Consider the following 27,992-nt stretch of genomic DNA (forward strand, 5'->3'; position numbering starts at 1 on the left):
GAGTCAGCTGATGAGTGCAGTTCCGCTTCTGCGCGGTGGGGGTCAGCTGACAGATGTTTGCTGCCTCAGTGAAATAAAAACACCTGCGCGATCATCAAAGATCAGCAGCAGCAGCAGCAGCGGCGCGATGAGTGCTGGCACCCCGCGATCCCTGGCCTCGTCCGGGCAGAAGAACATCCAGGACATCCGCCACCCGCTGTGCGCCGCCGAGGAGAGCGCGTCGAGCCGCAGCGCAGATGCGCTGATCCACCCCGGCAGCGGTGCTGCTACTGGAGGAGGAGAGAAGGTGAGATCCGTCACAAACACACCCGCTGTCTGCGGGGAACACACTCGCTGTCTGCGGGGAACACTGCCACAGCCCACAGCGGACCCCGGGGAAGGCGGCAGTCGTGTTTGAGACGCGGGCCAGTCGAACAGTGGCATTATGTGTCTGGAAACCAAGTTTTATCCAGCTTCAAAGTGTAAACAGTGGGATTTCATCAGTTTGCAGCACCATGGTGGTAATATCACGCTTTTTAATCTACGGTGCCATGGTAATATCTAATAGACATCTCAGTGTAAAAAATAGTCTTCAAAATTGTAAATAAAACAAAGATTACGGGAGTATACGGCGTAAGATTTTACCAGGCAGAAAATACTTCCATTTCACGTTTAATTCAATGTCTTATTTGCCATTCCGTTGTAATTGTTTTTTAAATGTACTTGTAATTTCTGAATGAAAATCATTTCAAAGTAAATCCATCTCCTTTTTTTTCCAGTGTTGTTTTTTTTATATAAATCATGGTATTAATATGTTTTTGCATATGTATTGTAGTGCTACTTTGGTCTTTGAACAACATGATGCACCCATAACATGATTTGTTTTTCTATTTACCATATTAATACCATGGTTTATTGGTCTTGTGCCACGGTGGACATGTGCTATGTTGCATGTAAATGCCATGAATATGGTGATTATTCAGTATGATACTGTGGATTGGTAATGATATACCATAGTTGATGTATAACCATCACAGTATTTTTTTTTGTGGGTTGAACGGAGTGCATTTTTTTCCTTTAATTTTTGCTCATAATTAAATAACGTACAACAATCTAAACAGAAGAATATATATATTTTTTGTCTGGTGTTTTGCGTAAGAAGCCGAGAGGTTTGATGAATGAGTATGAAATTAAATTCATGTGATCTCCAAGCTTTCAGTTATGTATAATGATGTGTGTTGTACGCAGACAATTTAAAATTTGAAATCACTAAATTTAGACTCAAAGGAAAAGGGAAGTTACAGTGAAAATTGAAGAACGAAGGATTTGTATATGCATATATATATCACGTGATGGAGCATTGCTGTAGATGAATTATAATAACAGTAGTATTGAAGTGAGTGTGTGTGCAGTGGAAGCTGTAGATGTGTATCATGTCTGTGTTCCTGTACAATAGAGTTGTGTAGAGCGAGGCTGAGACACTCTCCGACTCCATTGTTTATTGTGTTTTTCACAGACATTCACTCTTGTCACATTTGCACTGTGGCTTCCCTGTTTATTGGATATTTTATTTTAGTGGAAATGCTGGGAATTGTTGTTTAGTTCATATTAATAATAATATTCTATATAATTTTAGCTTTTTTATTTTGATCTGTACTTCATTAGTATTAAAGATGGATGGAATAACAAATTTCAATGAGGAAGCTTACATGGGCTGTGTTTAGAGTCAGCAATATTTTTTACTGCTCAAATTTGGTGTGTGTTTGCGTATTACTGTTAATAAGCAGAAACTCGCGTTCGTGATTCTGACACTGTAAACATTTTGGGAAAACTGGATTTTTCAATAATATATTGGATAAATTGAGAATTGAGATTACGGTTTTCCCACGATTCTGAACAGACAAAATAAACAAAATAACATGTAATTTACTTGAGGTTCTGACAAATGTTAATTGCTGCAGTCTATTAAAAAAAATGTTTACATTAATTTAAATGAATAATTTAAATTACTGGATGTATCAGCGTTGTTGAATGAATATCTTGAGTGAATAATTCAACGACTCACTCGAAGACTTCACTTGTTTCATTGCTTCCGTAGACATCCGTGTTTTTATCCGAACTATAAACTTTTATCCCAGTTCTTCTGTAATAATCGGAGTTATTGTAAGACTGATAATGATACTTCTGTGTGGTTGAAGAGACTGTTTGTGAAGCTGTTTCATACCAACACATGACAGGCGCCTTCTGAATGTTCGCTGTGATCGTACTCGTCAAAGGTTTAATAGACAAAGCTGAATTTAGTGGGTGTTTGAATTGAGTTCTCGATCTTTTAGCGATTAATCGTGCAGCTCCAGTGTAAATGTAATGTTAGGATGACACACAAGGCTAGTTCCTCTGTCCTGTTGGGTAATGCATATTTTCCTGGTAAAAACAAGTAAATAATTAACTCAGTTTTGTGATAATTGCCTTATCTTATCCAGTTTCCTTGGAAACAGTTTTAGATATTTTCAGGATATTTTCAATAGCAATAATTGTATGGTGATAAATCTAAACAAGAAGGTCCAAATCAGAAGAAAAGCATAAAAATCTGTTCACTGATGTGTTTTTCACAACTTGTGTTTTGCAAATGCTTCACACAAATCACTGTTATCCAGACGACTTTCCCAGTGACTAGACTCTTTAAGTCAATCAGAAGTATTTTATTTGACCAATACAAATAGCAAAAATCTTTAAAACGCGATGCTTTTTCATGACTGACCCTTTTATGAATTAATTTCCTGTCATCATTTATTGTTTGAAACTCCCATGCATATGGTTGCATAAGAAAACATTGCATTATGGGTGTTCAGGTTTGTAACAGCCATGAAGTTCACAGGTTTCCTGAGCTGAGTGAACACAAGTAGCCTATAAGCTGAGCTTGTGCTCTGTTTCTCTAAAGCTATTGGTGGATCTCCTGTGATTGACAGGTTATTGCCCCGCCCTCATCATCAGAGCAGAGAAGAGATGCAAGCGGAGGGGAAGTTATTCTGATTCAAGATTATGAGCCTCATGAATTTATGAATAATGATGTGCACAGATAAATCATTTATAACAAAAACAAGAATTATTTTGATTTTAAAGTAAATGCTGCTTGTTTTGATACGTTTTAGTGTGTCTGGACACTTTGAGGCCACTGTATGACTGTGATTTGCAGTCATTCTTCTAGTCACGAGTGAAATTGTCTGTTTACACACGGTGTGTGACTCCAGACCGGTAAGTTCATGAACTTTGACAAACACACTAAGTTGTTAGTTTCTGTGGACTGTGAAGAAAGGGAACCAATCAGAAGTACACCTTCAGTCTTGAGTGAGGAATAGCTTTCTTCTGGCTTTAGGTCTAAGATCACCACAGGCATCACTCTTCATAATTTGTTTAGTAGCACATTCCCCAACTCTTCTTGAGTTTTGACGATTGCTGCTCGATCATAAAATCATGTCTGTTCGTTCTGACAGTAAACACTGGTTTGGAATATCAGAAAGATCAAATGCTGAATGGGAATACAGATGAGAGGCGTGTTGCACTTGTGTTAATCTTGTATGTGAATTCATGTGAATGTTTGTGTGAAGGAGGGCTGTGCTCTACCCCTCGTCTGTCAGTTCAGCAGAACGAAGGCCAGGACTTGTTTCAGAGCTCAACAGTGGGCATGTGATCAGGAAAAAGCTGTCACAGTTTCCTAAATGCTGGGTCTGAAAATAGGATGTTCGCTCTATGCAATTCCAACATTTTGCTGCAGGTTTCATGTTGTGAATTAGTTTTTTGCCTTTAAAAATAAAAAGTCAAATGAGAAATGTATACAATTCAGTTCAAAAGTCACCAAGTCTGCACTAATTTGATCAAAAATACAGCAAAAACAGTCATGTGAAATATTATTACAATTTAAACTGTTTTTTTTTTTTTTTTTAAATAAGTCATTTTAAAGCATATCTCGGTTTTGTGTGCTATGGTTGTGAGTGATTTATCATGTAGTGTGACGTGCAGAAGACTTCATATACACAGGGTGATGTTTAATGTCACAGTCACACTGTAGTGTAGCTGTCTGTGTCATATGACTGGAGAGTTAAGTTTCTGAACGCTCCAGAGACACGTGTTTGAAATTGAATAATAGCTTAATTGCTGAATACTATGCATTATATAATGCATACTGCCTACTATTTGATTTTAAATATATTTTAAAGTGAAATTGTTAGCATTATTCCAAGATAAGCATCAGACTGTAGTATTTGATAGTTTTGTTCAGCTACTAGAGTAAGCTTTCATGATTGAATCAGTGCTCAACATGAAGCTTTGCTTTGTGCTTGTTCTTCGCACAGGTAAATCGGTCATTCATTTGTTGGGTATTGTTTAAAACGTTTTTTTTAAACATTTAAATCAAACATATTTCTATCATGAAAACTCTCCGAAGATTTATAGCATGCTAATGGATATGACCATGTTAATGTGTTTGGTCTTGGCAGAATAGATATAGCAGATCTATACAGGTGGAGCTGGGGAAGGTGCAGGGTTTTAGCTGCAAACTGCTATAGTGAATGATAACCAGACATTTAAAGGTTGAGCTGCATGCAAGCTCATTGGCTGCAGATGTGACCTGAACCAATCAGCTGTGCCAAGTAGTTAACGCTGTAAATATCATCAGCTTGTGTTAAGGACTCATCAGCCTGCGCCATCTAGAGTTTCATGACAGAACTAGGCATTTATTCTGTGTCTTTTGGCTAAATGTTTTGTTGCACCTGAATACCATGAACAAAAATCAACGGCCTTCAAAACACGAACATTTTCCTGTGGTTTTAACAAAAACACCACAGCGAAAACAACTGGACTAACTAATACACATGTCAAACATTATTAAAGACAAGTAAACTGTAATAAAAGAACAAATAGACAAATCAGCAGATAGCTCAAATAAATACAACTGAACAAAGGTCAGGTACAGAAGTAGTAATCAAATGTAAAATAAAATGGCATAGTTTTCTTTTTATAAATAAAATGTAGTGTATTAATCCTTATTAAAGTTTTTCAGCCCAGATTTTCTTTTTTGTGTCTTTGATGAATGTTTTTATAGAGATGGCAGCAGGTTTATTAGGCTGCTGTCCCTTTAAGAGCAAATGCACTCATCCAATATACTGTTACACATGCGTTTTATTTTCAACTGTTTGCGTTCTCTTAAGACAAAACCGACTGTGTTTACGAGGACGTTTTGCCATAATTTTGTGTATTTGTACGTTCAAGTACAAGAAGATGTGAAAGAGAACTCAGAGAATTCATTATCGAGCACGATATATGAGGCGGCACTATATATGAGCCTATCCCCCGGTTTCACAGATAAGGCTTAAGGTAGTCCGAGACTAAAATGCATGTTTGAGCTGTTTTAACTGAAAGCAACTTGCACTGACATATCTTAAAATATGTGCCATTGTTTTGTCTCAAGATGCACATCATGTTTTTTCTAAGGCACATTTATAAAAGTTACTTGAATGTCCTAATTGAACTAAGGCCTAATCCTGGCTTAATCTAAGCCCTGTCTGTGAAACCGGGCCAAGAACACAGAACTGAGTTAACTTCTTGCACTTGAAAATGGTTTGAACCATTTGCTTTGACTTTGTGCTTTGAAAACAATAACTTTTCAGATTGTTTACATGCATAAACGGCTAAATTACACACTAATGGAAAGGTAAACACTGAGTAAGAGGCGTGAATTGTTCACTTGCATTATTTTAGCGATAAAACAATATTTTTTTTGTATTTTTATTTTAGTAAATGTACCAAATTAGTGTTAAATAAATAGCCCTAAAAATATCGTACCTTTTGGTAATCCAATGGAATTATGAGTGAAATGTAAACCACTTTAAAAATGTCATCTGGGTATGATGTACTATGGTAGCATGAGTAGTATTTTACTAAACGCCTTTACTGTTAGTGCACACAGTTTTAGGCTTAACGCGACCGTGTTACAGCACTGAGTTAGCTATGTCTTATTTCAGAGCTTCACACACGTCATGCTGCTTGTATTACTGTGATCTTATATTACCAAATGCATGGTTTCTGCACCGCTACACATCACATGTAAAGTAAGTGACCTATTCTATTGCTGTTGTCTAAGAATAGGAAATTGTAAGTAATATTTAAGGTGGTTAATATCTATAACTGCAGATGTGGCACTGAGGGGTTATTGTGTAAGTCGTGGTTGAGTTGTCTACCATTTATTCGATTTACCAACAAGATCTGTTTGAATGAACTTTTCTTTGTTTTAATTTGTAGGTTTTTCTGTCCGACATTCCTTCACGTTTAGATTTCAAATGTAAAATATCAGTTTTGTTCCATTAAGTCAGTCAGGTTTTTATCCCCGCCCCCAGGACCTGAGCCTGCCCAATGGGACTCCAGTAGATACATCAAGCCCCGCCTCCTCCTCATCTCTGCTGAACCGACTGCAGCTCGACGACGATCTGGACGGAGAAACACGAGACCTGTTTGTGACTGTAGACGATCCTAAGAAACACGTGTCTACGATGGAGACGTACATCACCTACAGAGTCTGCACAAAGGTCAGAGGGCAAAGCTCCTTTCTTGACTTTATTAACAACCAAATGCTGTTTTTATTCGTGAAGTTATTTAAAACGTACAAATGCATGAAGGATAAGCCTCTTCAGACAGATTTCGTTGGTTGATGTGGCTTCGTGGTTAATCTGAATTGTTCCCTAAACTATCAGTTTTCTCCAGTTTGACTGTATCCGTTAAAGTGGCTGCTTAAGTAGTGGTTTAACTCTTGTGGCGGCTGTTTGCAGACTCGTTCTGCTTCCACTGTGACCTGAAACATGCTCACGGTGGCACTTTCTGGAGCTCAGAGTCACATAGAGGTGCTAATGAAAACCAGGAAGGCAAACCTCAGTGACCTGCGTCTCAGAGTCACTCCCTGTCAGCCCTTTAGAAACTCATTGCTGGGTTTTTTTGTGGATTGTAAAAGAAAAAGGGTTAAGAACAGTCATGCATGTTTTTTTTTATGCACTATTATAGTATTTAATTTATATTTAAATTGGCTTTTATTTTAATATTTAACACATTTCATTTTAAGTGGAGTTTATTTAGTATTTCAACTTAATAGTTCACGCCATAACCATCATTTAGAAAAAAACCTTTAGAAATGAAAGACCATGGAAATTCAAAGTGTGGGAGTCCTGTATAAGACACAACATATTTGATAAATACAGTAAAAAAAGTAATATTGTGAAATATTTGTATAATTGAATATACAGTAAAATGTCATTTATTCCTGTGATCAAAGCTGAATTTCCAGCATCATTACTCCAGTCTTCAGTGTCACATGATCCTCCAGAAATCATTCTAATATGATGATTTGCTGCTTAAGAAACATTTATGATTATCAATATTGAAAACCGTTGTGCTTCTTGATATTTGTGTGAAGACTTTAATACGTTTTGTTCAGGATTCTTTGATGAATATAAATTTCAAAAGAACAGCATTAATCTGAAATAGAAATCTGTTGTAACATTATAGATGTCATCATTTTAATGTGTCCTTGCTGAATACAAGTATTAATTGCCTTAAAAAAAAAGTTGTTATTGACCGTTTGTTTGCTTCTGCGTGACCGACAGACCACCAGGACAGAGTTTGACCTGCCTGAGTACTCGGTAAGGCGACGCTACCAGGACTTCGACTGGCTGAGGAACAAACTAGAGGAAAGCCAACCCACCCACCTTATTCCAGTAGGTAGAGGAAAACCCTCCACAGCTCTACTCGCAAACCAATTCGTTTCAAGCGTTTGTGCACTGCATTGTATAACTAGTTATTTAACGTTGCAGGGATTGTTTTTGACTAAAACCGGTTATTTCAAACCCATGCGATCGACTACATTTGTTGCTGTTTCTCCTTCATGCTGTCGTTTAGCCCTTGCCTGAGAAGTTCGTAATGAAGGGAGTGGTGGACCGTTTTTCAGAGGAGTTCGTGGATACCAGAAGAAAGGCACTGGACAAGTTCCTCAAGCGCGTAGCAGACCATCCGGTGCTCTCTTTCAACGACCACTTCAATGCATTTCTCTCAGCGAAGGTGAGTGCGTTAAAGTCGGCATGAAAAGAAAAAAGTGTTTTCTAAATGCATGTTTTTGATGTTATTTTGAACGATTCATCCATGCATACACTTCATAAAAAAAATAAAAATGTTTTGACCTTGTAATGTGAATCAAAATATCATACCTGGATCTTCCAGTGAAGTGACAGTCTTGTCTCTGGTGATGTATACTGAACTCCTCCAATCATTTAGTCTGCTTAAACTCTGCCCCTCGCATTTATTTGCTATCTTTACTTACAATCTGTTTCACTCAGATGTATGTCACAATACAGAAGAAAAGACCTGTCACTAGTGTTGGGCCATTTTTTGTGGCCATTTGACAGAATTGATGTACTGTATGCTTGACTTTTCAGGACTTGAATAAGCGTCAAGGCCTGGCTCTGCTGACTAAAATGGGGGAATCTGTGAAGTATGTGACGGGTGGCTATAAACTGAGAGGACGGCCAATTGAGTTTGCCGCCATGGGCGACTATCTGGACATGTTCACACAGAAACTGGGCACCATTGACAGGATAGCACAGAGAATCATCAAAGAGCAAACAGGTAAAGATCGTCCCTCTCGGCCTTTTAAAAAGAAAATCCATCCATCCCAGGGTAGCATCGCATATACAAGTCCTTTAAACCCGATCTTATACACTACTTTTCAAAAGTCTCTTTTTCGTGAAAGAAATTAATACTTTTATTCAGCAAGGATGCATTAAGTTGATAAAAAAGGATCGTAAATACACATAATGTTACAAAAGATGTATATTTCAAATAAATGCTGTTGCTTTCTATACAGAATCCTGAAAAATCTTGAAAATGTGATTTTTAAAAAAGATTCCCAAAAGTATTAACCAGTAAAACTTTTTTCAACATTGATATTAATCAGAAATGTTTCTTGAGCATCAAATCATCATATTAGAATGATTTCTGAAGGATCATGTGACACTGAAGACTGGAGTAATGATGCTGAAAATTCAGCTTTGATCACAGGATAAATATTGAATATTGCACTGTTATGTATTTAGTCTTGGTGGACTAGATCTGCTACGCTGCTGTTGACTATTGCTGCTGCTCCAGAGCAATTATGAATGTGTTACTGCTAATAGATACTCCGACACGCTGCTGTTCTGCTGCTGCCGCATGAACAGACATGCATCAGTCCCGTAGCAGATCTAGGCAGGTGGAGCTTTTTGTTATTTCAAACTTTCTCAGGCAAAAGTTTTCTTTTGAAAAGCATTTCAAACAAAGTTTTCTTGAAAAACATATTAATCCCGTTTCAGCGGCCCATAATCAGTTATTCCGCTTGTACTAAGGTTACCACACCTCAAGACATTGTTCACATGTTTTATTTCAAGTTTTTGTCCATAAAACGCTCTTGTGTGTAGGACTAACATCTTACTCATATAATCCCAAGCCTCCGCTATATATTTTGGTCTGAGAGTGTATATTGGCCCATCACGAACGACTGCTGCACAAACCAACATAAAGTCTAAAGCCTGGTCCTCATGTCCTTCACTGTCATCACTCCTCCTTTTATCCTTCTGGAGCTCCTCCGTGGGACTCGATGTGGTGTGCAGGTGTCCACTAGCCTCGCTCCTCTCCCACTGCTCTCAGCCCTGCTTGCCACACACCCACGAGACTCCACGAGACTGCACTCGACGACTCCTGCGACGGCTCCTCCGGCTTTGGGCCCCCGGCAGCGAGTCCCCCGTTCCCTGCTCCTCTCCATCATGGTGGACGGCAGCAGACTCTGGCCTCGGGCAAATGGTGGCTTCTCCTCCTCTCCCTCTCGGACAGCAGCCGCCCCTCCACAACCCAGGAGGACGGCAGCGAGTTTGTCCATCTTCCCCCGGCAAGTCACTCCAGCGCCACGAGCGCCCGTGTCGGCAGACTCTGCTCAGCTCGCTCGATGGCACAGCGGGTGTCCCACGGTGGCGAGGGCTCTTTGACAGCGTGTTCCTCCTTCCTCTCGGGTTTCAGCAGCACTGCGATGGTTCTTGATAAATGAGAAGGCAGGGTCGACTAAGGTGGACTCGGGTCCTCTTTACTATAAACACTTTGGGCCCTATCATACGCAATGCAAGTGTTTTTTGCTAGTTGCAGCCCGACACGGTTATCATTTTCACGTCCTGCACTACTTTGTTTAAATAGCAAATGCATTTGCACCCATTTGTGCGCCCATGGGCTGCTGGTCTGAGAACGAGGTGTGTTCAGACGCACTGTTGCGCACAGCAGCAGCACACACACACACACACACACACACACAACCATTTTTCCCATCGTTAAACTAGCAAAAGTAGATTCGGACACGACCTAAGTGCACTTGCGCCGTGCGCTTTAGACCATGCGCTTAGATCCTAAAAATAAGGCCCTATTGAGTTACAAACAAAACTATTCAGCAACAACCACTTTCTTCCGTCTTCATCTTCACAGATAAACGTCCTGTCCGCCCGAGTCCACCAGTCTCTCTCTGCTTTGGCCGTCATCTGTCGGTTCTTATTCCCTCCGTGTCAATCACTGCAATAAGACACAGGTGTTAGTTGTGCTGCACTTGACCCATATTACCCAGTCTCCTGCCTCGCTCTCCCGTTGCCGGCTCCGCTGAACCACGCTCCCCGCCACAGTGCCTTTTTCAATGCATATTGTGAATATTTTATTCATGCGTGTTGTTTTGCGATGTTAGCTGTCTTTTGTAAATTGCTATCAATGTAGGATGTTTCAAATCAGACTTATGAGGTTCAGTTAGGAACCGTATTTCTTTGTGGGAAATAGACAGCAAGGCAAGTTTTGAAGCAGTTTTAAAGTGGACTTTGGATGTAAAAATAACTAAATGTAAAAACGAGCCCTCTAAGATGAGCTTTTTCCTTGTTTGTGCTCAGAATTCTTGATGGAGTTGAGAGAGTACGGGCCTGTGTACTCGTCCTGGTCGTCGTTCGAGGAAGAGCTCCATGATCCTCTGGAGGGGGTGTCGGGGTGCGTGTCGAACTGCTCCAGCGCTCTGGATGAGCTCACAGAGGACATGAGTGAGGAGTTTCTCCCTGTGCTTAGAGAATACGTCCTATACATCGAATCCATGAAGGTGAGCGGCTTTCAGCTGAGCTTTCAGTCATTTCTTCCCACCTTGTATGTGAATAAATTGATTTAATGGCCAGTAGAGAAAATAATTTATGACTGTGTCTGACTTTTTGCAACAGGAATGTAATGGTTTGGAATTATTTCCGGAATTATTTTCTCCCAAAACTAAGCCAATGTTTAGTTATTGTGTGTTAAACTTGGAGTTTTAAATGGTTATATCTTGAATTATGTAATTTTAAACCTAAATCTAACTAATTTAGTCAGGTTTGCCATTAGGGTAATAAAAATAAGCAAGATATATATATATTTTTTTTCTCTAAACAACTCTTAATGAATAGTCCAGTTTTACTTTTTGAGAATGTACACTACCGTTCAAAAGTTTGAGGTCAGTAAGTATTAAGAAATGTATACTTTTATACAAGGAGGCCTTAAACTGATCAAAAGTGGACAGTAAAGACATTTATAATGTTGCAAAAGATTTATATTTCTAATAGATGCTGTTTGTTCATCAACGAATCTACAGGAATATGAATCAGCACAACTGTTTTCAACATGGATAATAATCAGAAATTCTTTCAAATTCTTGAGCATCAAATCATCATTTTTAGAATGAATTGTGAAGGATCATGTGACTCTGAAGACTGGAGTAATGATGCTGAAAATTATGCTTTGATCACAGGAATAAATTGCACTCTACTATATATTCACATAGAACCAGCTGTTTTAAATTGTAGTAATATTTCACAATGCTGATTTTACTGGGGTTTTTTTTAATCAAATAAATGCAGATGGTGAGCGGAAGAGACTTTTTTTTTTTTTTTACCATTTAAAATCGAATTGATCCCAAACTTTTGAATTGTAGTGTATACATTTAATTACTGCTTAGATATTTAAAAAAAACAAAACAAACAGTTTTTGCAGTTTAGTGCATCATTTTGAGGAAATATTGTTATGCAACTCAGCAGACAAAGTAATTTCCTCTGTGTCTTAACTTGACACATCTACACAATCAGCAAATATAGTGAGACGAGTGGTCACTGTGCTGAGATGGAGCTTTATATTTCCTTCTTGAAAACTGCTGTAAAATTATTGACAGCACTTCAGTTGCAAAAATACTGAAAATAAAGCACAATTAAGAACGTATATAAATCAAAAAAATTTCCAAGATTAAATAATTATATATTAAGGAAACTGTAGGAAAGCAGTAAATTACAGAACTATCATTCAGATTAGTTGTTTTTTAGCATTTGGTTTTAACATGATCACATTTCTTCTCTCTAAAGTGTCACTGCAGGACATTTGCAGAGAGACATCCATGAATTCAAGGAAGCAACAAGAAGCATTTTAATAGCCTCCATATTTGCGTCATGGCTCCAGTGTAGAGAATATATTGATCACATTTCAATAACTGGTCATATGCTGAAAAAGTGAAATTGGAGAATGTAAACTGTAATTGCTGCCAATGTTTGTAATTTACAAACCTCTTATCGTTTGTTAGAATGTGCTTAAAAAGAGAGATCAAGTCCAGGCAGAATACGAAACAAAGTTGGAGGCAGTCGTGTTCAGGGAGGACAAAAAGACACCGGTGAGTTGCATTTGTTTTACTAACTTTGATCTGAAGTGATTTGAAAGGCTTTCAGTGGCTGTGACACACCAAGCCGACGGCGTCGGTGCGAGAGATCGGATTCTAATATGTCAATTAGGGCTGGGCGATATGACCAAAATCTCATATCACGATATAAGTCATCTCATATCCCGATAACGATATATATCACGATATAGTACCTTTTCTGTAAATTCAATCAATTAATAGTTTAAATATTTACCACATGGAAAATACTTTCTTTTAATATATATATATATAAACTAAAAGAATAGTTTATATATATATATATATATATATATATATATGTATATATATATATTGAGTATAGAATATAAATATGTACTCTTTCATATGTGATTATTTTTCTCCCTTTATTTAGAACTTCAGGGCAAATGTTTGATTAAGAATGTAGAAATATAAAATATGAATGAAATATAAAAGCCCAACATAAAATATTGATTTTTAAAATGCCAAATGTAAACATTGTACTTTCAAGTTTAAAATGTAGCAATCAGGGCTCTGAATCTGTTCAATGAACAAAAACAAACGAACAAAATTTTGACAGGAACATAACCAGAAAAGGAAACAAAATCTAATTTAATCGTTCTCAGACACACTTATTTGAAAAGGCCATTAACCGGTTATTAACATTATTTGATCATTCTGTTAAATATTTTAATTTGGCAGTCAACCAATCATGAATTCAAATAGTAGGCTAGGCTACTGTGCAAATGTGATATTGACGCATAGCCAATATCAACGTGAGTGAAATGCCTGTGCTCAGCTGTCAAGTCATAAGTCGCAATGCGCTGGCGTTAGTTTTCCCGAGGATGTATATGCTACTGTATATGTCACCAAATGTCAAACAATTAGGCCTACATTTCAGTGAAAATGAATAGCAGGTAATATGCAACTTTTTGTTTTTGAAACCAGCGAAAATTGCAGGATAGTGTAGAACATTGAGTCAAACAATGTCACATCACGCACTTAACTCTTAGCAGGTTAGCTCTTCTGTAAACGGAGGAAACAGAATAAAACTAAATATATAAAACTAATATATAGGCCTATACGCAAAATATAGGCTATTTCACTTAAATAATTACAGATGAACAAAACGAAAGGAACATTTTTGCTGGCCTCGGTTCATGCAACGGGATCCAAAGTTCACATAGAGGAAACCGAGACGGCAGAAAACGGCATCGTGCTTGTTTTCTGTATTTTACAAAAACTATACAGTTTTGAATAATTTTGTTGTTGTTTCTATCTGTATGACTATACGGAGTAACAGGTCCCTCAGAGGACAAAAAATCCTGTGATCGCGCCGACGCCTCACACGCGCACACATTCTAGCATTGCTAACTTGACATCGCAGCATGTTCATTATCAAAATAAAATAGTCAACCAAACATATAGAAAGTTAACCAAACCATGTCCATGCTACAGAGGTAGCACCTCGTTTAGGAACGAGCTCCTCGGTTTGTCTTGGCTGGTCCTTCTCCTGCTCGGAGCCACCCGGTTCTGTCTCCCCTTCACTCGCCATTATTCACGTTTCTGCCTGCGTCCCCGACGTGGTTGCGTGTAAGATTGCAGTCATCCAAATGATGAAAAAGTTTTGTCGTAAACAATGTTTTTTGCGACACCACGATATAAACGATAGAGCATAATATGAAACAATATACTTTTTATATCGTCCATACAATATATATCGTCATATCGCACAGCCCTAATGTCAATCGAAATATCTGATTGTACTTTCAGTTTAGCGAACGGGAATAAAAGCAAGTGATGAAAGTGGGCAAAGAAGTCAAGACTGCACTGACAGAAGGCTATTCTAATTTTACGCCATCTTACCTGAGCTTTCCAATGCACAAATGTTTTAATTACAACATGAGCCGCCTGGAATGAAGAATGTGATCCGCATGACTAGGGGTTCAAGCGTGTTGGATTTTCAAAGATCAACATTCTGCCCTAAAATGATCAGCCAGACCAAACTGTAAGTCTTAGAGACTTGAAACTTTGAGGGATGGTGGTACCCACCCCGTCTACAACGTCACCAATGCTCGCCCCAATCGGCCTGACAGTGGCGCTACAGCGATCAAAAGCACGTCTTGGATTTGGTCGCCAAAATGAATTGATATTTTGGAGTTTTTGAAAAACCTACTTTTGTGAACTAGTTCTAAGTTTGTCACCTGATCGGACCCAAACCAATGCAGAAAGATTCTCTAGTCTTACTGTCAATAATTATCTAAAAATGTAAAAAAATAAATTATTTACTTTGGCGACTGGATGCCAGAATGTTTGAAGTGGGCGTGGCCACTTTTAATAAAATGGCTAACTCTTGAAAGGAATGAGATAATTTGACCAAAAGGATGTGGCAACTGGCCACTTGGTGACTCTATAAATGAAAACAGGAAAATGGCTTTAGATACACAACAGTCAGACTTGAAAACTGGCATGCGGTGTCTTTGTCCAAGGTACCCTGATTGTCTATGAGGACATTCACGTATCTCAAAAAAACATCGGCCAATGAAGGTTGAGCACCCAAAGTTAACGGAAGCCGATCGGAATGAAACTTGCTGGGCCTGTTTGACTCGTTGCCATAGAACACAGGTGTCAAACTCAGTTCCTGGAGGGCCACAATAATTAGGGTTGAAGCTAAACTCTGCAGGGCTGTGGCCTCCAGGAACTGAGTTTGACACCCTTGCCCTAGAAGGCTTCCAAGGAATTGGAAAGAAATCGGCCATTGTTACATCATGTTTTTCAAGTGCGTAAATGAATGTATATTATGCAATTTTTACACGCATGCACACGATATTCACACCATATGATAGAACTCATCGTTCTGAACAACTCTAGGACCACTGCTGTCAATCAAATTGTTTAAATATGGAAGAATATTTGAAAAACCTACTTTTGCCAACTAGTCCTCGGTTTTTTGCAACCTCGATAAAATCACTGCAGTAAAATTCTCTAGTACGACTCTCTAGTTCAATAATTATCATAATTTTTAACCTCACCCTTAGCTATAGCTATAACAGTGTCATTTAGAAAATGGGCATGGCCAAGTGTACCCAAAGCCTATAATTACGAAACCTCAGAAGTTCACCTAATTAGTTGCTCTTGCGCCATATGATTTTATGGAGATTGGACCATAGGTGGTGCTATAACTGTTAAGTTTTCAAAAAAACAATATTTCTATGGTAAATTACCTGAAATTGCAGAAAATGGTCTTTTCATCTCTGATTCGAATCAGGCAAGATGGCGGCGCATCTTGACACAGCAGTCCACAAGTTTTGGCTGCTATTCTGTGATTTATAGTATCGTTTTTTGTTTGTACACTAGCAGCCGTATATGTACAGTACAGTAGAGTTGAACTGTTAATGGTTGCAGATTACAATCACTGCAGGCTAGTCAATGATAGCTGGGACTTTTATCCCCCTGGAGATCTGGCGTTCCCCCGTGAGCAAAAAGCTCACCATTCCCCTACTGAGACGGTGCAGACAGTGGAGGCACAGAAAACAAAAGAGGGGTAAGAGAGGGGGATCACTTCACAACAAAATATAGAATCTGCGACTGCAGATTACTTTGCACAGTTTGTATTACTGTGCGATGATTATAACAGAGACTTAGCTGGACCCCAGACGCTGCTATTGAGCTAGCGGGCTGCGCCATCCTCAGAGCAGATAGAAATAGTCATTCCGGTAAGAGCAGAGGAGGTGGACTTTGTATTTACACAAACAATAACTTGTGTGCAAACGCCACGGTCAAAGAGTCACTGCTCTCAGGATTTCAGTATATGATGTTACAGTGTTAGACTATAGGTCTTCAACCCTGCTCCTGGGGGGCCACTTCCCTGCAAAGTTTATATCCAACCTACTTCAGCTTGTGATTTTCAAGCAATCCTAATTAGCAGCTTCAGGCGTGTTTGATCAGGGTTGGAGGACAGTGGCCCTCCAGGAGCAGGATTTAAGACCTTTGGTGTAGACCTTTCTACTTGCCTAGGGAGTTCACTTCGGTTGCTATAACAGCTGTCAATGTACCACCGCAAGCTAATGCTAGCGTAGCCATGGAGAAGAAAAAAGCTCAATTAGCTCTGACACATCTGGGGCTCTTAGATCATCAGTCTCTGTCCCTGATCCCAGTATCACTGAGCTGCAGACAGACAAGCCATGAAGACAGGCAAAGTATGGATTAAGGAAGCCACCTCAGGACTGTTTTGAAGACACAGACTGGGGAATTTTTGCTGAGGAGACAGATCTGGAGGGGCACACATTAACTGTTCTGTCATATATAAACTTTAGTGCTGAGAATGCGTCTGGAACAATAGCTGTTAAAGTATTCCCTAACCAAAGACCATGGTTCAACAGCAAGGTGAGGACCCTGCTCTATGCACAAGATTCAGCGTTTAAGTCTGGGGAGCTTCAGGCCTATAAAGAAGCACAGAGAAGCAAGCTGCGCATAGAGGAGCACTTTATTAATATCAACTACAGATATATGTGGCAGGGGATAAAGACTTTTACTGGCCACAAGGACCGCTACACAGATCAATTCTACAGACACCACTCTGCCCGAGTGCCCATGTGCTATATCTTTCTCATTTCCAATTCCAATTTATAAAGCACATAATACAGCAATGTTGACCATAGTAATGCACAAACAATAAAACATTAAAATATAACAAACAGAAATAACTATATATAAAGAATATGCAAAATATCTACTCTCAGATTGATTGACCCACAGACTCTTAGGAGTCTTAAATACACCTAAAACATCTCCAAACTCTTAAAAACCGAAACCTGTGTCAACAGTATCTCGACACTCATGTATGATCAAAAGCTAACGAAAAAAAAAAATATTTTTAAATGTCATTTGAACTCATTTAGGGTTGATCATAATCTTGATTCAGAACTGAAAGATTCTGTGACTGAGATCGTAAAAGTCTCTGACTTCTGCTCCTGAATCAGGTCCACAATACACGGAGGGGCTGTGCCATGTAAAGATTTTAAACAAATGTTAAAATTAATCCTAAAAGAAACTCATTTCGACCATCGTAACAGAGAGGCCAGCTTTCATCCTGCACTACCAGAGAAGGACACCCCATTCAGCTGCACCAACATCAGGGTAGATCCACCTTGCAGAGTCACCGTGAGGATCCTTAATGACAGCGCAGACAGAGGATGCTGTCGTGATAGCTCTCCACACAGTCCGTACACACCTGAACCAGGAAAACACCTATCTAAGAATGCTGTTTGTGGATTTCAGCTCAGTTTTTTTTATACAGTTAACCACAAACTGGTTAAAAAATCGAGCAACCTGGGTAGGGGTCGACCGATTATCAGTGCCGATATTAAGCATTTTTATGGTTATCGGTATCGGCCATTTTCAAAACCGATTTGCCGATAAAATAATAAAATTTTGAAATGAGCTATATTTGGCTCTGATGCAGCCACCTCTGTCAGAACTCACCACTCTGTAGACTAGACCAATGTCCCTGCCCATCTGATCTGTTGGGAGTCATGAGTCAGGCCAATCAACGTGGAAATTTGAAGGCACTGAAAGTTTTGCACTCTCACACCGAAAGCACTTGCTGACTGGAGCTGCTTCACTGATCACGCATCAGTTGTCTCTCAAAGTTAAGGCAGCAGCAGACTTTGCTGAAGTTGCAAAACACCTCAATATAATAGGGCCCTGTGATTTCCGCGATGCAGAAAACACGGATGGGATCGCGGAATCCAGTCATAAAAATAAAAATAATAATAATAATGTTATTATTAACAGTTCTCAGATTTAAATATATTTTTTAAAGAAAGTATTTGTCAAAACCCTTTGTTATTCTTAATTTTGACATTAATCTAAATTTTTACACCAGACATAGGCTATATATTGGTTCAAAATATCGGTTATCGGTCTACTTGATGTGTAATAATCAGTATCGGCATCAGCCATGAAAATCATATGTCGGTCGACTCCTAATCCTGGGCTTTGGCAGTTCACTGCGCACATGGGTTTTGAACTTCCTGAGCAACAGACCCCAGAATGTGAGGATGGGAGATCACACATCATCCTCTCTCACCCTGAACACTGGCATACCACAGGGGGGTGTCCTCAGCCCACTTCACTTCTCCCTCTTTACCCATGACTGCTCCCCTATTCATCCCACCAACACCATTGTCAAATTCGCTGATTATACCACCATAGTTGGGCTGATTTCAGACAACAATCAGAGCGCACAGAGAGGAATTTCAGCATCTGATAGAATGGTGTTACAAACAGTTGTACAACTGGCTGCACACTGGTGGTGGTTGAGGAGAGATCCCCTGATATGATTGTAAAGCATACTCTCTCATCAGGGGGAGGAATGCCCAAAATAGGCTTAAAACATTGTCACCTCCCTCATCATCTGCTGACCAACTTCTATCGATTGGCTGTCGAGAGCCTCCTGACCTATTTCTGCACCGTGTGGTTCATCAGCTGCACAGAGGAGAATGGGAAGGTGTCGAGGGCAGCAGAGCTTGTCATTGGTACTGCACTACACCCTCCCTTAAAGACATCCACACTGGCCGACTGCAAAAGAAAGCCAGCTGGATTGTAATGGACTCCACTGACCCGAGATATCGCTCGTTCTCCCACTGCCCTCTGGGAAGAGATGTAGACTAAACAGAACTAAAATATTAAAGTTTTTTCCACAAGCAATCAAATGCATAAATCCTCCTCCCCCTCAGGTGCAATAAACCCATATCATAAGGACTTGAAGTGCAATAACACGCAATAACAATTTTGCACTATATTTTGTATATCACATCACTGTGGTTTTCTTTATACACATTTGTGTCCTGTTATTTTGTCTCTTTATATATATATTTCCGTCCTTGAGAACTGCTTAACTTTTTTCAAATATTTATCTGACTCCAATATAATTAATCTGACTCCATTAAAGTTGTTGTTATTCTTTAACCTCTTATTCTTTAAAGGTAAAGGTCTTTCTTAGAACTAATAGGAAAACGTAGGATTTAACCTGAACGTTTAGATAATGAAAGTTAAAATAACTTTAGCTTTCAACATAATCAGTGATAAAAGGAAAGATTCTCAAAACCTTTAAAGCAGGCAAAGTTATTTATTAAGTTACATGTTTAAATATACAGACAGTAGAGTGGAACAACATACTGTATAGAAACTTAGTTGTAACAAATAATGCCCTGTCGTGTAGATGAGGCCGTAAAAGCCTTTCTTGTAGTATGAGGTTACGCACCGGTGTGCAGGAGTGGCAGGGTTAAAGCCAAGCGGGAAGGAAGTCGACCGGAAGTTGAAGCCGGCCGCGTGACACCATCTTGTAGCAGAACTTCACCTGCTGTTAGCATCCCATTGACTCCCATTCATTTTGGCGTCACTTTGACAGCGAATAACTTCACATCTGAGGCGTTTAAAGACTCCATTTGTCCATTATTTATTTCTAAAGAAACACGACAATGTATAAAATGCTCCATTACCTTGTAGCTTATGTTATGGCCCCGTCAAAGCAGTTTTTGTAAAAGTAGGCTAACGATTGCGTCACAACCACGCGAATCTGTCGCACAGTAGAGAGATTACCGTATGGACAGGAGGAGAAGCTCGCAGGCAATCGGGGGGACGTGGAGGCAAAATGACAAAATAATTAATCAGAATACCTAGCAAAAGTTTCTCCTGCTCCTAGCTCGTGGATACCTCCTACTCACGCTCTCCGTCTCTGCAAGATTCGGAAGGGAATGATTCAGATTTCTCATGCCACAGCCACTAGAAGACAGACGGGTTGCTCATGTCACATCTACGTCGTTAAGCTCAGTTTGAGTCTGCGCGTCAGGAACGGAAGTCCTAAAAAAATCGCTAAAAATGGGCTTCACTTGTCTCAATTGAGTTCCAATGAGATGGCTCTGTCCACTTCTTATGCTGTCTATGGTTAAAGCCTTTCTCCTAGACCAACACCTTTCCTTCTTATACCCTGAGCAAAGCATTGTTAAACATGAGTGGAATACCAACACCAAACCGACCGACAGGAAACCAAAAGATGAGGCAAATGGGTGGAGATCTAGAGGGGGAGAGGAACATTAACATATTCTCCTCAATGCATGTTTAACCAATAGTACCTAGATTGTACATTAGGATACTTTAATATCTCTATCACCATTCATTTCAGTTTATAAGCTGTCAGATGAGACCAAACATGGCATAGTTACATATTAGAACACACCAGTAAATAAACAGTATGTAGTTGAAAGCATATGTCCTGTGAAGCAAATGGTACAGACGTGTCATTGAGGTGCAAATGACTCTGTCTCTCCCGACAGAACCATCCTGTGCCTAGAGTGTCCCAACAGTCCTCGATCTGCATACTGTGATGATGAAGGCCATTGTGCCACGTTTAATTCGCATGTATACCTTTTAAAAGGCTTTTTGAAGTACTAGGGCAGTAAAGAGTTCTGCCCATATTTCCTCAGCCCTACACTAAGTTAAAGGTGCTGTGTGTTACTTTCACTCTACTAAAGCATAAAAATACCATAACATGTTTCCTTAATATCTGCAAACATATTGAGTTCACATACTCGTTACAAAAACACTTCTACAGCCAGTTATTTTACTTTGAAATGTTCGTTCAGTGTTGGAATGTCTGTTTTTGTTTTGCTCTGCGTGATCTCGCCAGTTCACCCAATAGTATTTCGACACCCCGGGGTGCTAGTTGGCCAGCAAACAAACTGGGTCAGAGATTGTAGATTCTGCTCAACCTAAAAAGCCTCGGCATCCAGTAGGGATGTGACGGTATGAAAATTTCATATCACGATTATAGTGACCAAAATTATCGTGATTATCAATATTATCACGGTTTTGTTAAAACGAGATGAAAGTGTTCAAAAAGAACTGATGCTCACACTAAAAACTGTTTAATATTTGAAAATCAACAAACAACAAATAAAACAAGCAGCTCTATGCACTTTTTTAAGCAAGATTATATTCTGTGGCATTTCCTTCCTTATAATGACCGTCGTCAATAGCAACGCATTATAACACAGCGCACATCCATGTATCGTAACGGACGCGCACGCGCTCTCTCGTTTCATTCAAATACAACTTGTCGTCTTGCGTCTCCGTTTTTGGGGCGATTGTTTTGTACGCTGTACAAAATGGATTTCTAAACAGGTACGATTTAAAACATTAATCTCAATTCAATATGTCCCTGTAATTGTGTGGTAAAAAAACGACAACAACGGTGTAATAAGTGTACAATGATAGTCTTGTTTGAACTTGTTCGTTCGTCTTTGGGTCAAAGCCACTTGCTGCGAACTTTTCTTCGTGGAAGCTTCACGTTTATTTCAAGTGAGTGAGATTAAATATTTCAACTCAAAACAACATTTTGTGCCCAATTATTTCCCAGACGTAGTTTTTGGTAAGTTAACTTGCCTTGCGTTCGCTATAAACAGTGGGTGATGGTCACACAAGAGGACTCGGCAGATTTGAAGTGTTTCCCCCCCTATTGTAGTGACCATCCTCGATTAAGTTTCACTCAGGACTTTTGTAAAAGCCAAAATATGACCACACCTCAGATTTGGTCCTCTTAAAACGCTGAAAAATCTCCCGAGCACGGTCACTGCCTTTCGCCATTCCTTCTCGAATAAAAAAAACAACATTGCGCGCTGCGCCTGCGTCAGACTGTTGCTGGCTGGACAGGATTTACAGTGAGTTATTAAAATCGCGATAATCAAACACGGTTTTAATGATAATTAAATTTTGAACGATAATACTAACCGTCAGTACATTTTATCGTGGTTTATAGTGAAACCGGTAATCGTCCCATCCCTAGCATCCATCTAAAAATCTCTATGAACGAGAGCATATTAAAACGTGGATAAATCAAATTACAGTGTGTAAATCTTCTCGGTTTTCTATGTTAATTGCGCTCGATCCTGTTGCGTGTCCTTAAACTGGCGACCCGCGTGAGCGTCGAGTCTGAGGAACGACGATCTCCGATATTGTGAATTTGGACTGCAGTACCTATTTCGACCACTAGCGGTCATTCTTACCGACTGCACCTTTAACAGTCGCATGCAGTCCTTTTGGTGCGTTCAAGCGCCACTTTTCAGCCCAAAGACTGACAGCCTTTGTTGCCATTAGTTCTTTGACGTTGACTTTGTGTGTCACAGCCTTTAGAGCTGCTTTTTATTAAGGCTGGGAAATATGAAGGTGGAAGAAACGTCTCAACTGTTGAGAGTTAATGGGGCGTCCTGGATGTTCTCCGCACATCTCTGGCCTGCAGGTGCCCACTGACGTGGAGAAGTGCCAAGACCGCGTGGAGTGCTTCAATGCCGACCTGAAGGCCGACTGGGACCGCTGGCAGAACAACAAGCGGCAGGACTTCAGACAGCTGTTGACGGGCATGGCTGACAAAAACATCCAGTACTACGAGAAGGTCAGACACTTCAATGGCCTCTGTAACACTTTATTTGTGTCCTTGTTACATGTAGTTACTGTAGTAATAACTATAAATTATGCATAATTACATGAAACTAACCTTAAACCAATCACTAATCCTAAACATAACCCTATAGTATGTACATGTAGTTAATTATTATTACTCCGTACTTAAATGTATAATTACAGTGTAACAGACACCTAAAAATGTTATAAACTGTATGTAGAGCACTTAGACTGAAATCACCCAGCCAATGTTGGCAGAGCTTGAACAGGAACTCTTCAGTCCTGCGTTTGCCAAACACTGACACAGCGCCGCAAAATTCCTAACGCCACTGCCGAGAGGGAAGATCCCGGGAAACCATTAATACTGCAGGAACCAGAGGAGCTCACTTATGTCCTTGTTTACGTAATGAATACCTGCTTGGGATGAACCGGGGTTTTTTTTTATGCGATGAAAATGATGCTACCCTCTCGTTCACTGCTCTGCTCCCCACTGCTCACATGCTCTCATAATAATAGCTTTTTAGGACTATACATTATTTGGATAATTGGTCAAAAAATAAATCTGTTAAATCTGATTCTGTTATGTAGAACTCAATAAAGAATAAAATATTGATATTTAATATTTATATATTTTCTGTCCTATTATTATTATTATTATTATTATTATTATTATTATTATTATTTTTTATATATAAATATATTTTAAAAAATGTGGCTTTTATTTTTCAAATTCAGTATCATTAAAATGTATTTAATGGGCAATTCCACGCAAAACTGTCACATCCATAATGCCAACTAATACCATGGCATTGTGTTGGCATTATGGATGTGACAGTTTTGCGTGGAATTGCCCTAATTTCATAATTTCATCCTGAATTTTAGGTTTCGGCCCAGAATATTCATTTTGTTGCATCCCTTCGTTGCATCCCTATATTTGAGGTTTAAATAGCAACATTCTCACCTAAAAAACCCTCCTAAAACTACGTGACATGACACAACTAACATAGTATCTGTAAAATGATGGTGTTTGTTCATCCGCCATGACTGGTTCACAATCCAGAACCAGAAGAAACTGTTCCTAAATAAAATAAAACATTATAAAACCCCATAGGAAAATCTCAAGGGAACCAGCGGCGAACTCCACCAATTCATCCCTGCACCCCCGTTATTAATAATGCAATTCTCATTTCCATAACGGGGGTGCTGGGATGAATTGGCGGAGTTCGCCGCTGGTTCCCTTGAGATTTTCCTAAAAAAAAACTATTAATTTCTTCTATATATTTTTGGATGAAAGTATTAGAATTTTTATTTTATTTTCTATAGTCAAGATTTTAGCAGTAAAGTGTGCTTAGTTAAGAAATAAAACAATACAAAGGCACAAACCAGTGTCTCTAGGTTTATTGAAGTGTCACTCCTGCAACACGTTTCCATGAGAAAGATTGTTTAGGGAATCTACACCAGAAGTGTGTGTGTGTGTGTGTGTGTGTGTTTCCATGAGAAAGATTGTTTAGGGAATCTACACCAGAAGTGTGTGTGTGTGTGTGTGTGTGTGGTCAAAACTGTGATGTTTGAGAAGGAACTGTGTTTGGCCTTGACGTCCTGCTGTTGTTTCTGCCCCACAGTGCCTTGCTGCATGGGAGTCCCTAATTCCCTCGTTACAGGACAAGCAGGAGGCGAGAGGTGAAACGAACTGAGCATGTGTTTCGGCCCCCGGTGAGGGTCAGAGGTCATGACCCGCTCAAAGGGTTTCACGGGACACTGCTGGACTGGACCAGCAACCAGAATCACATTTTTTTTGTAAAGTGTCTCTGTTTGTGAAAGCCCACCCCACCAACAACACTATCTCTATCTCTCTATCTCTCTATCTCTCTCTCTCTCTCTCTCTCTCTCTCTCTCTCTCTCTCTCTCGCTCTCTCGCTCTCTCGCTCTCTGTCTATCTATATCGCTCTTTCTCTCTCTCTCGCTCTCTCGCTCTGTCTATCTATATCGCTCTTTCACTCTCTATGTCTATCTATATCGCTCTTTCGCTCTCTCGCTCTCTATGTCTATCTATATATCGCGTTCTCTCTCTCTCTCTCTATGTCTATATCTATATCTCTGTATGTCTATATCTCTATCTATATCTATCTCTATGTCTATCTCTATATCTCTCTCTCTATGTCTATCTCTCTATATCTCTCTCTCTATGTCTATCTCTCTATATCTCTCTCTCTCTATATATCTCTCTATCTATCTATCTATATATCTCTCTCTCTCTCTCTATATATCTATATCTCTCTCTCTCTCTCTCTATATCTATATCTCTCTCTCGCTCGCCCTCTCTTTTTTGGGTGGCAGGAGAATTTGTGGTTTCTCTTCTGAAGCTCAGGCTGGAACTGCGGAAGCACGGCTCTGGGAAACGTTACTCAACAGGAGGAGGATGACTGAGGGAAGGATGTTTTTGGTGACACCAACAGATTTGTAGTTTTTAGTGAAATGTTTGCCAGTGATGATTTTGTAAACGCTTTGTCTTTTGATGCCGTCCGTTCAAGGGAACAGAGACGTCAGTGTTTTGGTTTTTCCGTTCAGGAAGAGTCCGCGGAAGGTTTGCCAACATTCCTCTTGCCAAAGATGTGGATCTGTAGTTTGATATCGCTTTTGAAACTTCATCTTTCTTTCAGGAGAATATCTGGACCACACAACCCTCGCCTGAGTCGCCAGTTCCCTCGTTACACTATCAGTTCGGTCGTGGCGTTGAAATGAAGGATGTTTTCCCAGCCATACTTGACCTCATTAAATATTTATGATAATGTGTGTGTCATAATGATTTGTACTTGTGTTAATGGGGCAGTGTGTGCGGTTGGGCTAGTCGGATGTGAGCTTGAAGACGTTTCTAATGTAACGTGGGACATTTCTTCTGAATCTGTGGGATAATAATGGAGAGTGGTTAATCTTCAATAATACACACACACACACACTCGGAAATACAACGCTTTTAGTAAATGCATTATGGCAAATGTTTTTGCAGCCGTTACATCAAGAGGAATGGTTAAATGCAAAACATCCATTGAGTTCTTTTTTTAATATGGTAATGCAGTGCAGATTACTATATCACTACTGCTCAAGTTTGTGCTCAGTAACATTTTTAATGTTTATTGAAGTCTGAAAAGCTGCATTTGATCAAATATATTGAAAGTCAAATAGTATAATTTTTACATGTATATAATATGTATATGTTGTATGTATAAGATATACATGTATACAGACAACACACACACACACACATAGTGTGTGTATGTATGTATATCATATATATGTGTATATCATATCACACACACGTCAGTACAGTACAGAGACTTTATTTCAGTAAATATTTCAGACTTGCTTTATCATGAAAATTAAGGAAAATGTTGCTGCAAATGGTCTGGAAAACAGGCTTAATTTTCTTTTTGCATTTTCTCCCTTTGTGTTTAATGACCAGACATTTTGTGGGATTCACCTCTATCATAGAACTAATCACATAAATTAAAAAATTATATATAATTTTAAAGGAAATTATAAAAAGAATCAGTTTACTGTGATGTATATTAAAAAGTTCTCCTGTCCTGTTTGAGAGGTAGTTTACTTTAAAGGGTTTTAGTTCACCCAAAAATGAAAATAAAAGCCTGAATTAAATCTGTTCATCATATAAAGCGATCGAGTCTCTTTGGAGTTTGTAGTAAAAAGCTTATAGAGTCGTTTTTAATCTCTTTATGAACTTTTTCAAGCGTGTGAAGCCGAAGCGGTAGTTGCGTAGGCTGTCAATGGAGTGACCAAAATCTCTCAGATTTCATTAAAAATACAGGTTTGGAAGAGACGTGAGGGTGAGTAAATGATGACTAAATGTCCATTTTTGGGTGAACTAACCCTTTAAAGCAAACTTCATGAATGTAGAGTCAGGACTGAACTTTGTCATTTCTCACAGTTGGTAATTTGGGAGGGAAATCTGTAATAATTTTGTTTCGTTTTTTTTTCTGACATTTGAAGTGAGTTCTCCATGAATGTTGAAATCAGTATCATAGAGCAGTCTGAGTCAGATCTGGCCCTCTAGTGTTTGAGCGCTGGTTCAGCAGATCAGTTCCTGCAGAGGCTTTTCTCTTCCCAGGTCTCTTCTCATTGCCTTGTTTCTTTCACCGTCATGCTTTCAAGAAGAAAAGCCTCCAGATGATGTTCAGTCTCGCAGCTTAGGCTCTTTTCTACATGTCTGTAGTTTCTTTGTTGTCTAGTAGTTCATATAATTTTAGTGCCGACACGTCCTGAAGCTTCACCCGTCATCCAGTCAGCATTATACTTTTGTCTCTTTTAATTTTTAAGTTGAGTTGAATTGATTTTCAATTTAATAAGTTTTGTTATAAAGGCAGCTATATGACTTTTTGTTGCTTTAATGCATGCTGTACATTTTGATGTAAAATACTGTTAATACTGGAAATGATTAAATTCAGTTTACACAAGAACAGGTTAAACGTAGCGTGATTACATGACGTTCTACTGATTGTCTGCAGAATCTGCAATAATTGTGGTCCATTAATCTGTCATGTTACATGCTTAATGTTTTTTTTTTTTTTTTTTTTTGTCAAATATAAATCACGTGTAGCATGAAGTGTCTTATGTTTACTTACGGATCAGTCCTGTTACCCTTTACCTCAAAGGATTTTTAATATTGGACATTTGTGATAAAATAATTAAACGAATATACTAATAAGATATATATTTTCCTTTAATGTGTTTTTGTGCCTTTGCACAAGCAGAACTAAACTATGTGAAC

General features: G+C 39.1%; 1 protein-coding gene and 1 long non-coding RNA gene across 2 annotated transcripts; both read left to right on the forward strand.

Moving 5' to 3' along the window:
• Positions 1-27,931, forward strand: snx30 (sorting nexin family member 30). The gene is made up of 9 exons (XM_082157676.1): positions 1-286; positions 6,369-6,557; positions 7,626-7,736; positions 7,918-8,076; positions 8,451-8,640; positions 10,962-11,161; positions 12,656-12,742; positions 23,049-23,201; positions 24,832-27,931. The coding sequence occupies exons 1-9, from the start codon at positions 11-13 to the stop codon at positions 24,901-24,903; spliced, it is 1,437 nt and encodes a 478-aa protein (XP_082013802.1). The 5' UTR covers positions 1-10; the 3' UTR covers positions 24,904-27,931.
• LOC309489680 lies at positions 13,812-15,282 on the forward strand. The gene is made up of 2 exons (XR_014202478.1): positions 13,812-13,964; positions 14,061-15,282. It is a non-coding gene; the product is annotated as an uncharacterized lncRNA (long non-coding RNA).
• Positions 27,932-27,992: the final 61 nt, after the last annotated feature.

This window comes from Leuciscus leuciscus (assembly GCF_965113295.1).
Source record: "Leuciscus leuciscus genome assembly, chromosome: 24".
In the NCBI taxonomy this organism is placed as follows: Eukaryota; Metazoa; Chordata; class Actinopteri; order Cypriniformes; family Leuciscidae; genus Leuciscus; species Leuciscus leuciscus.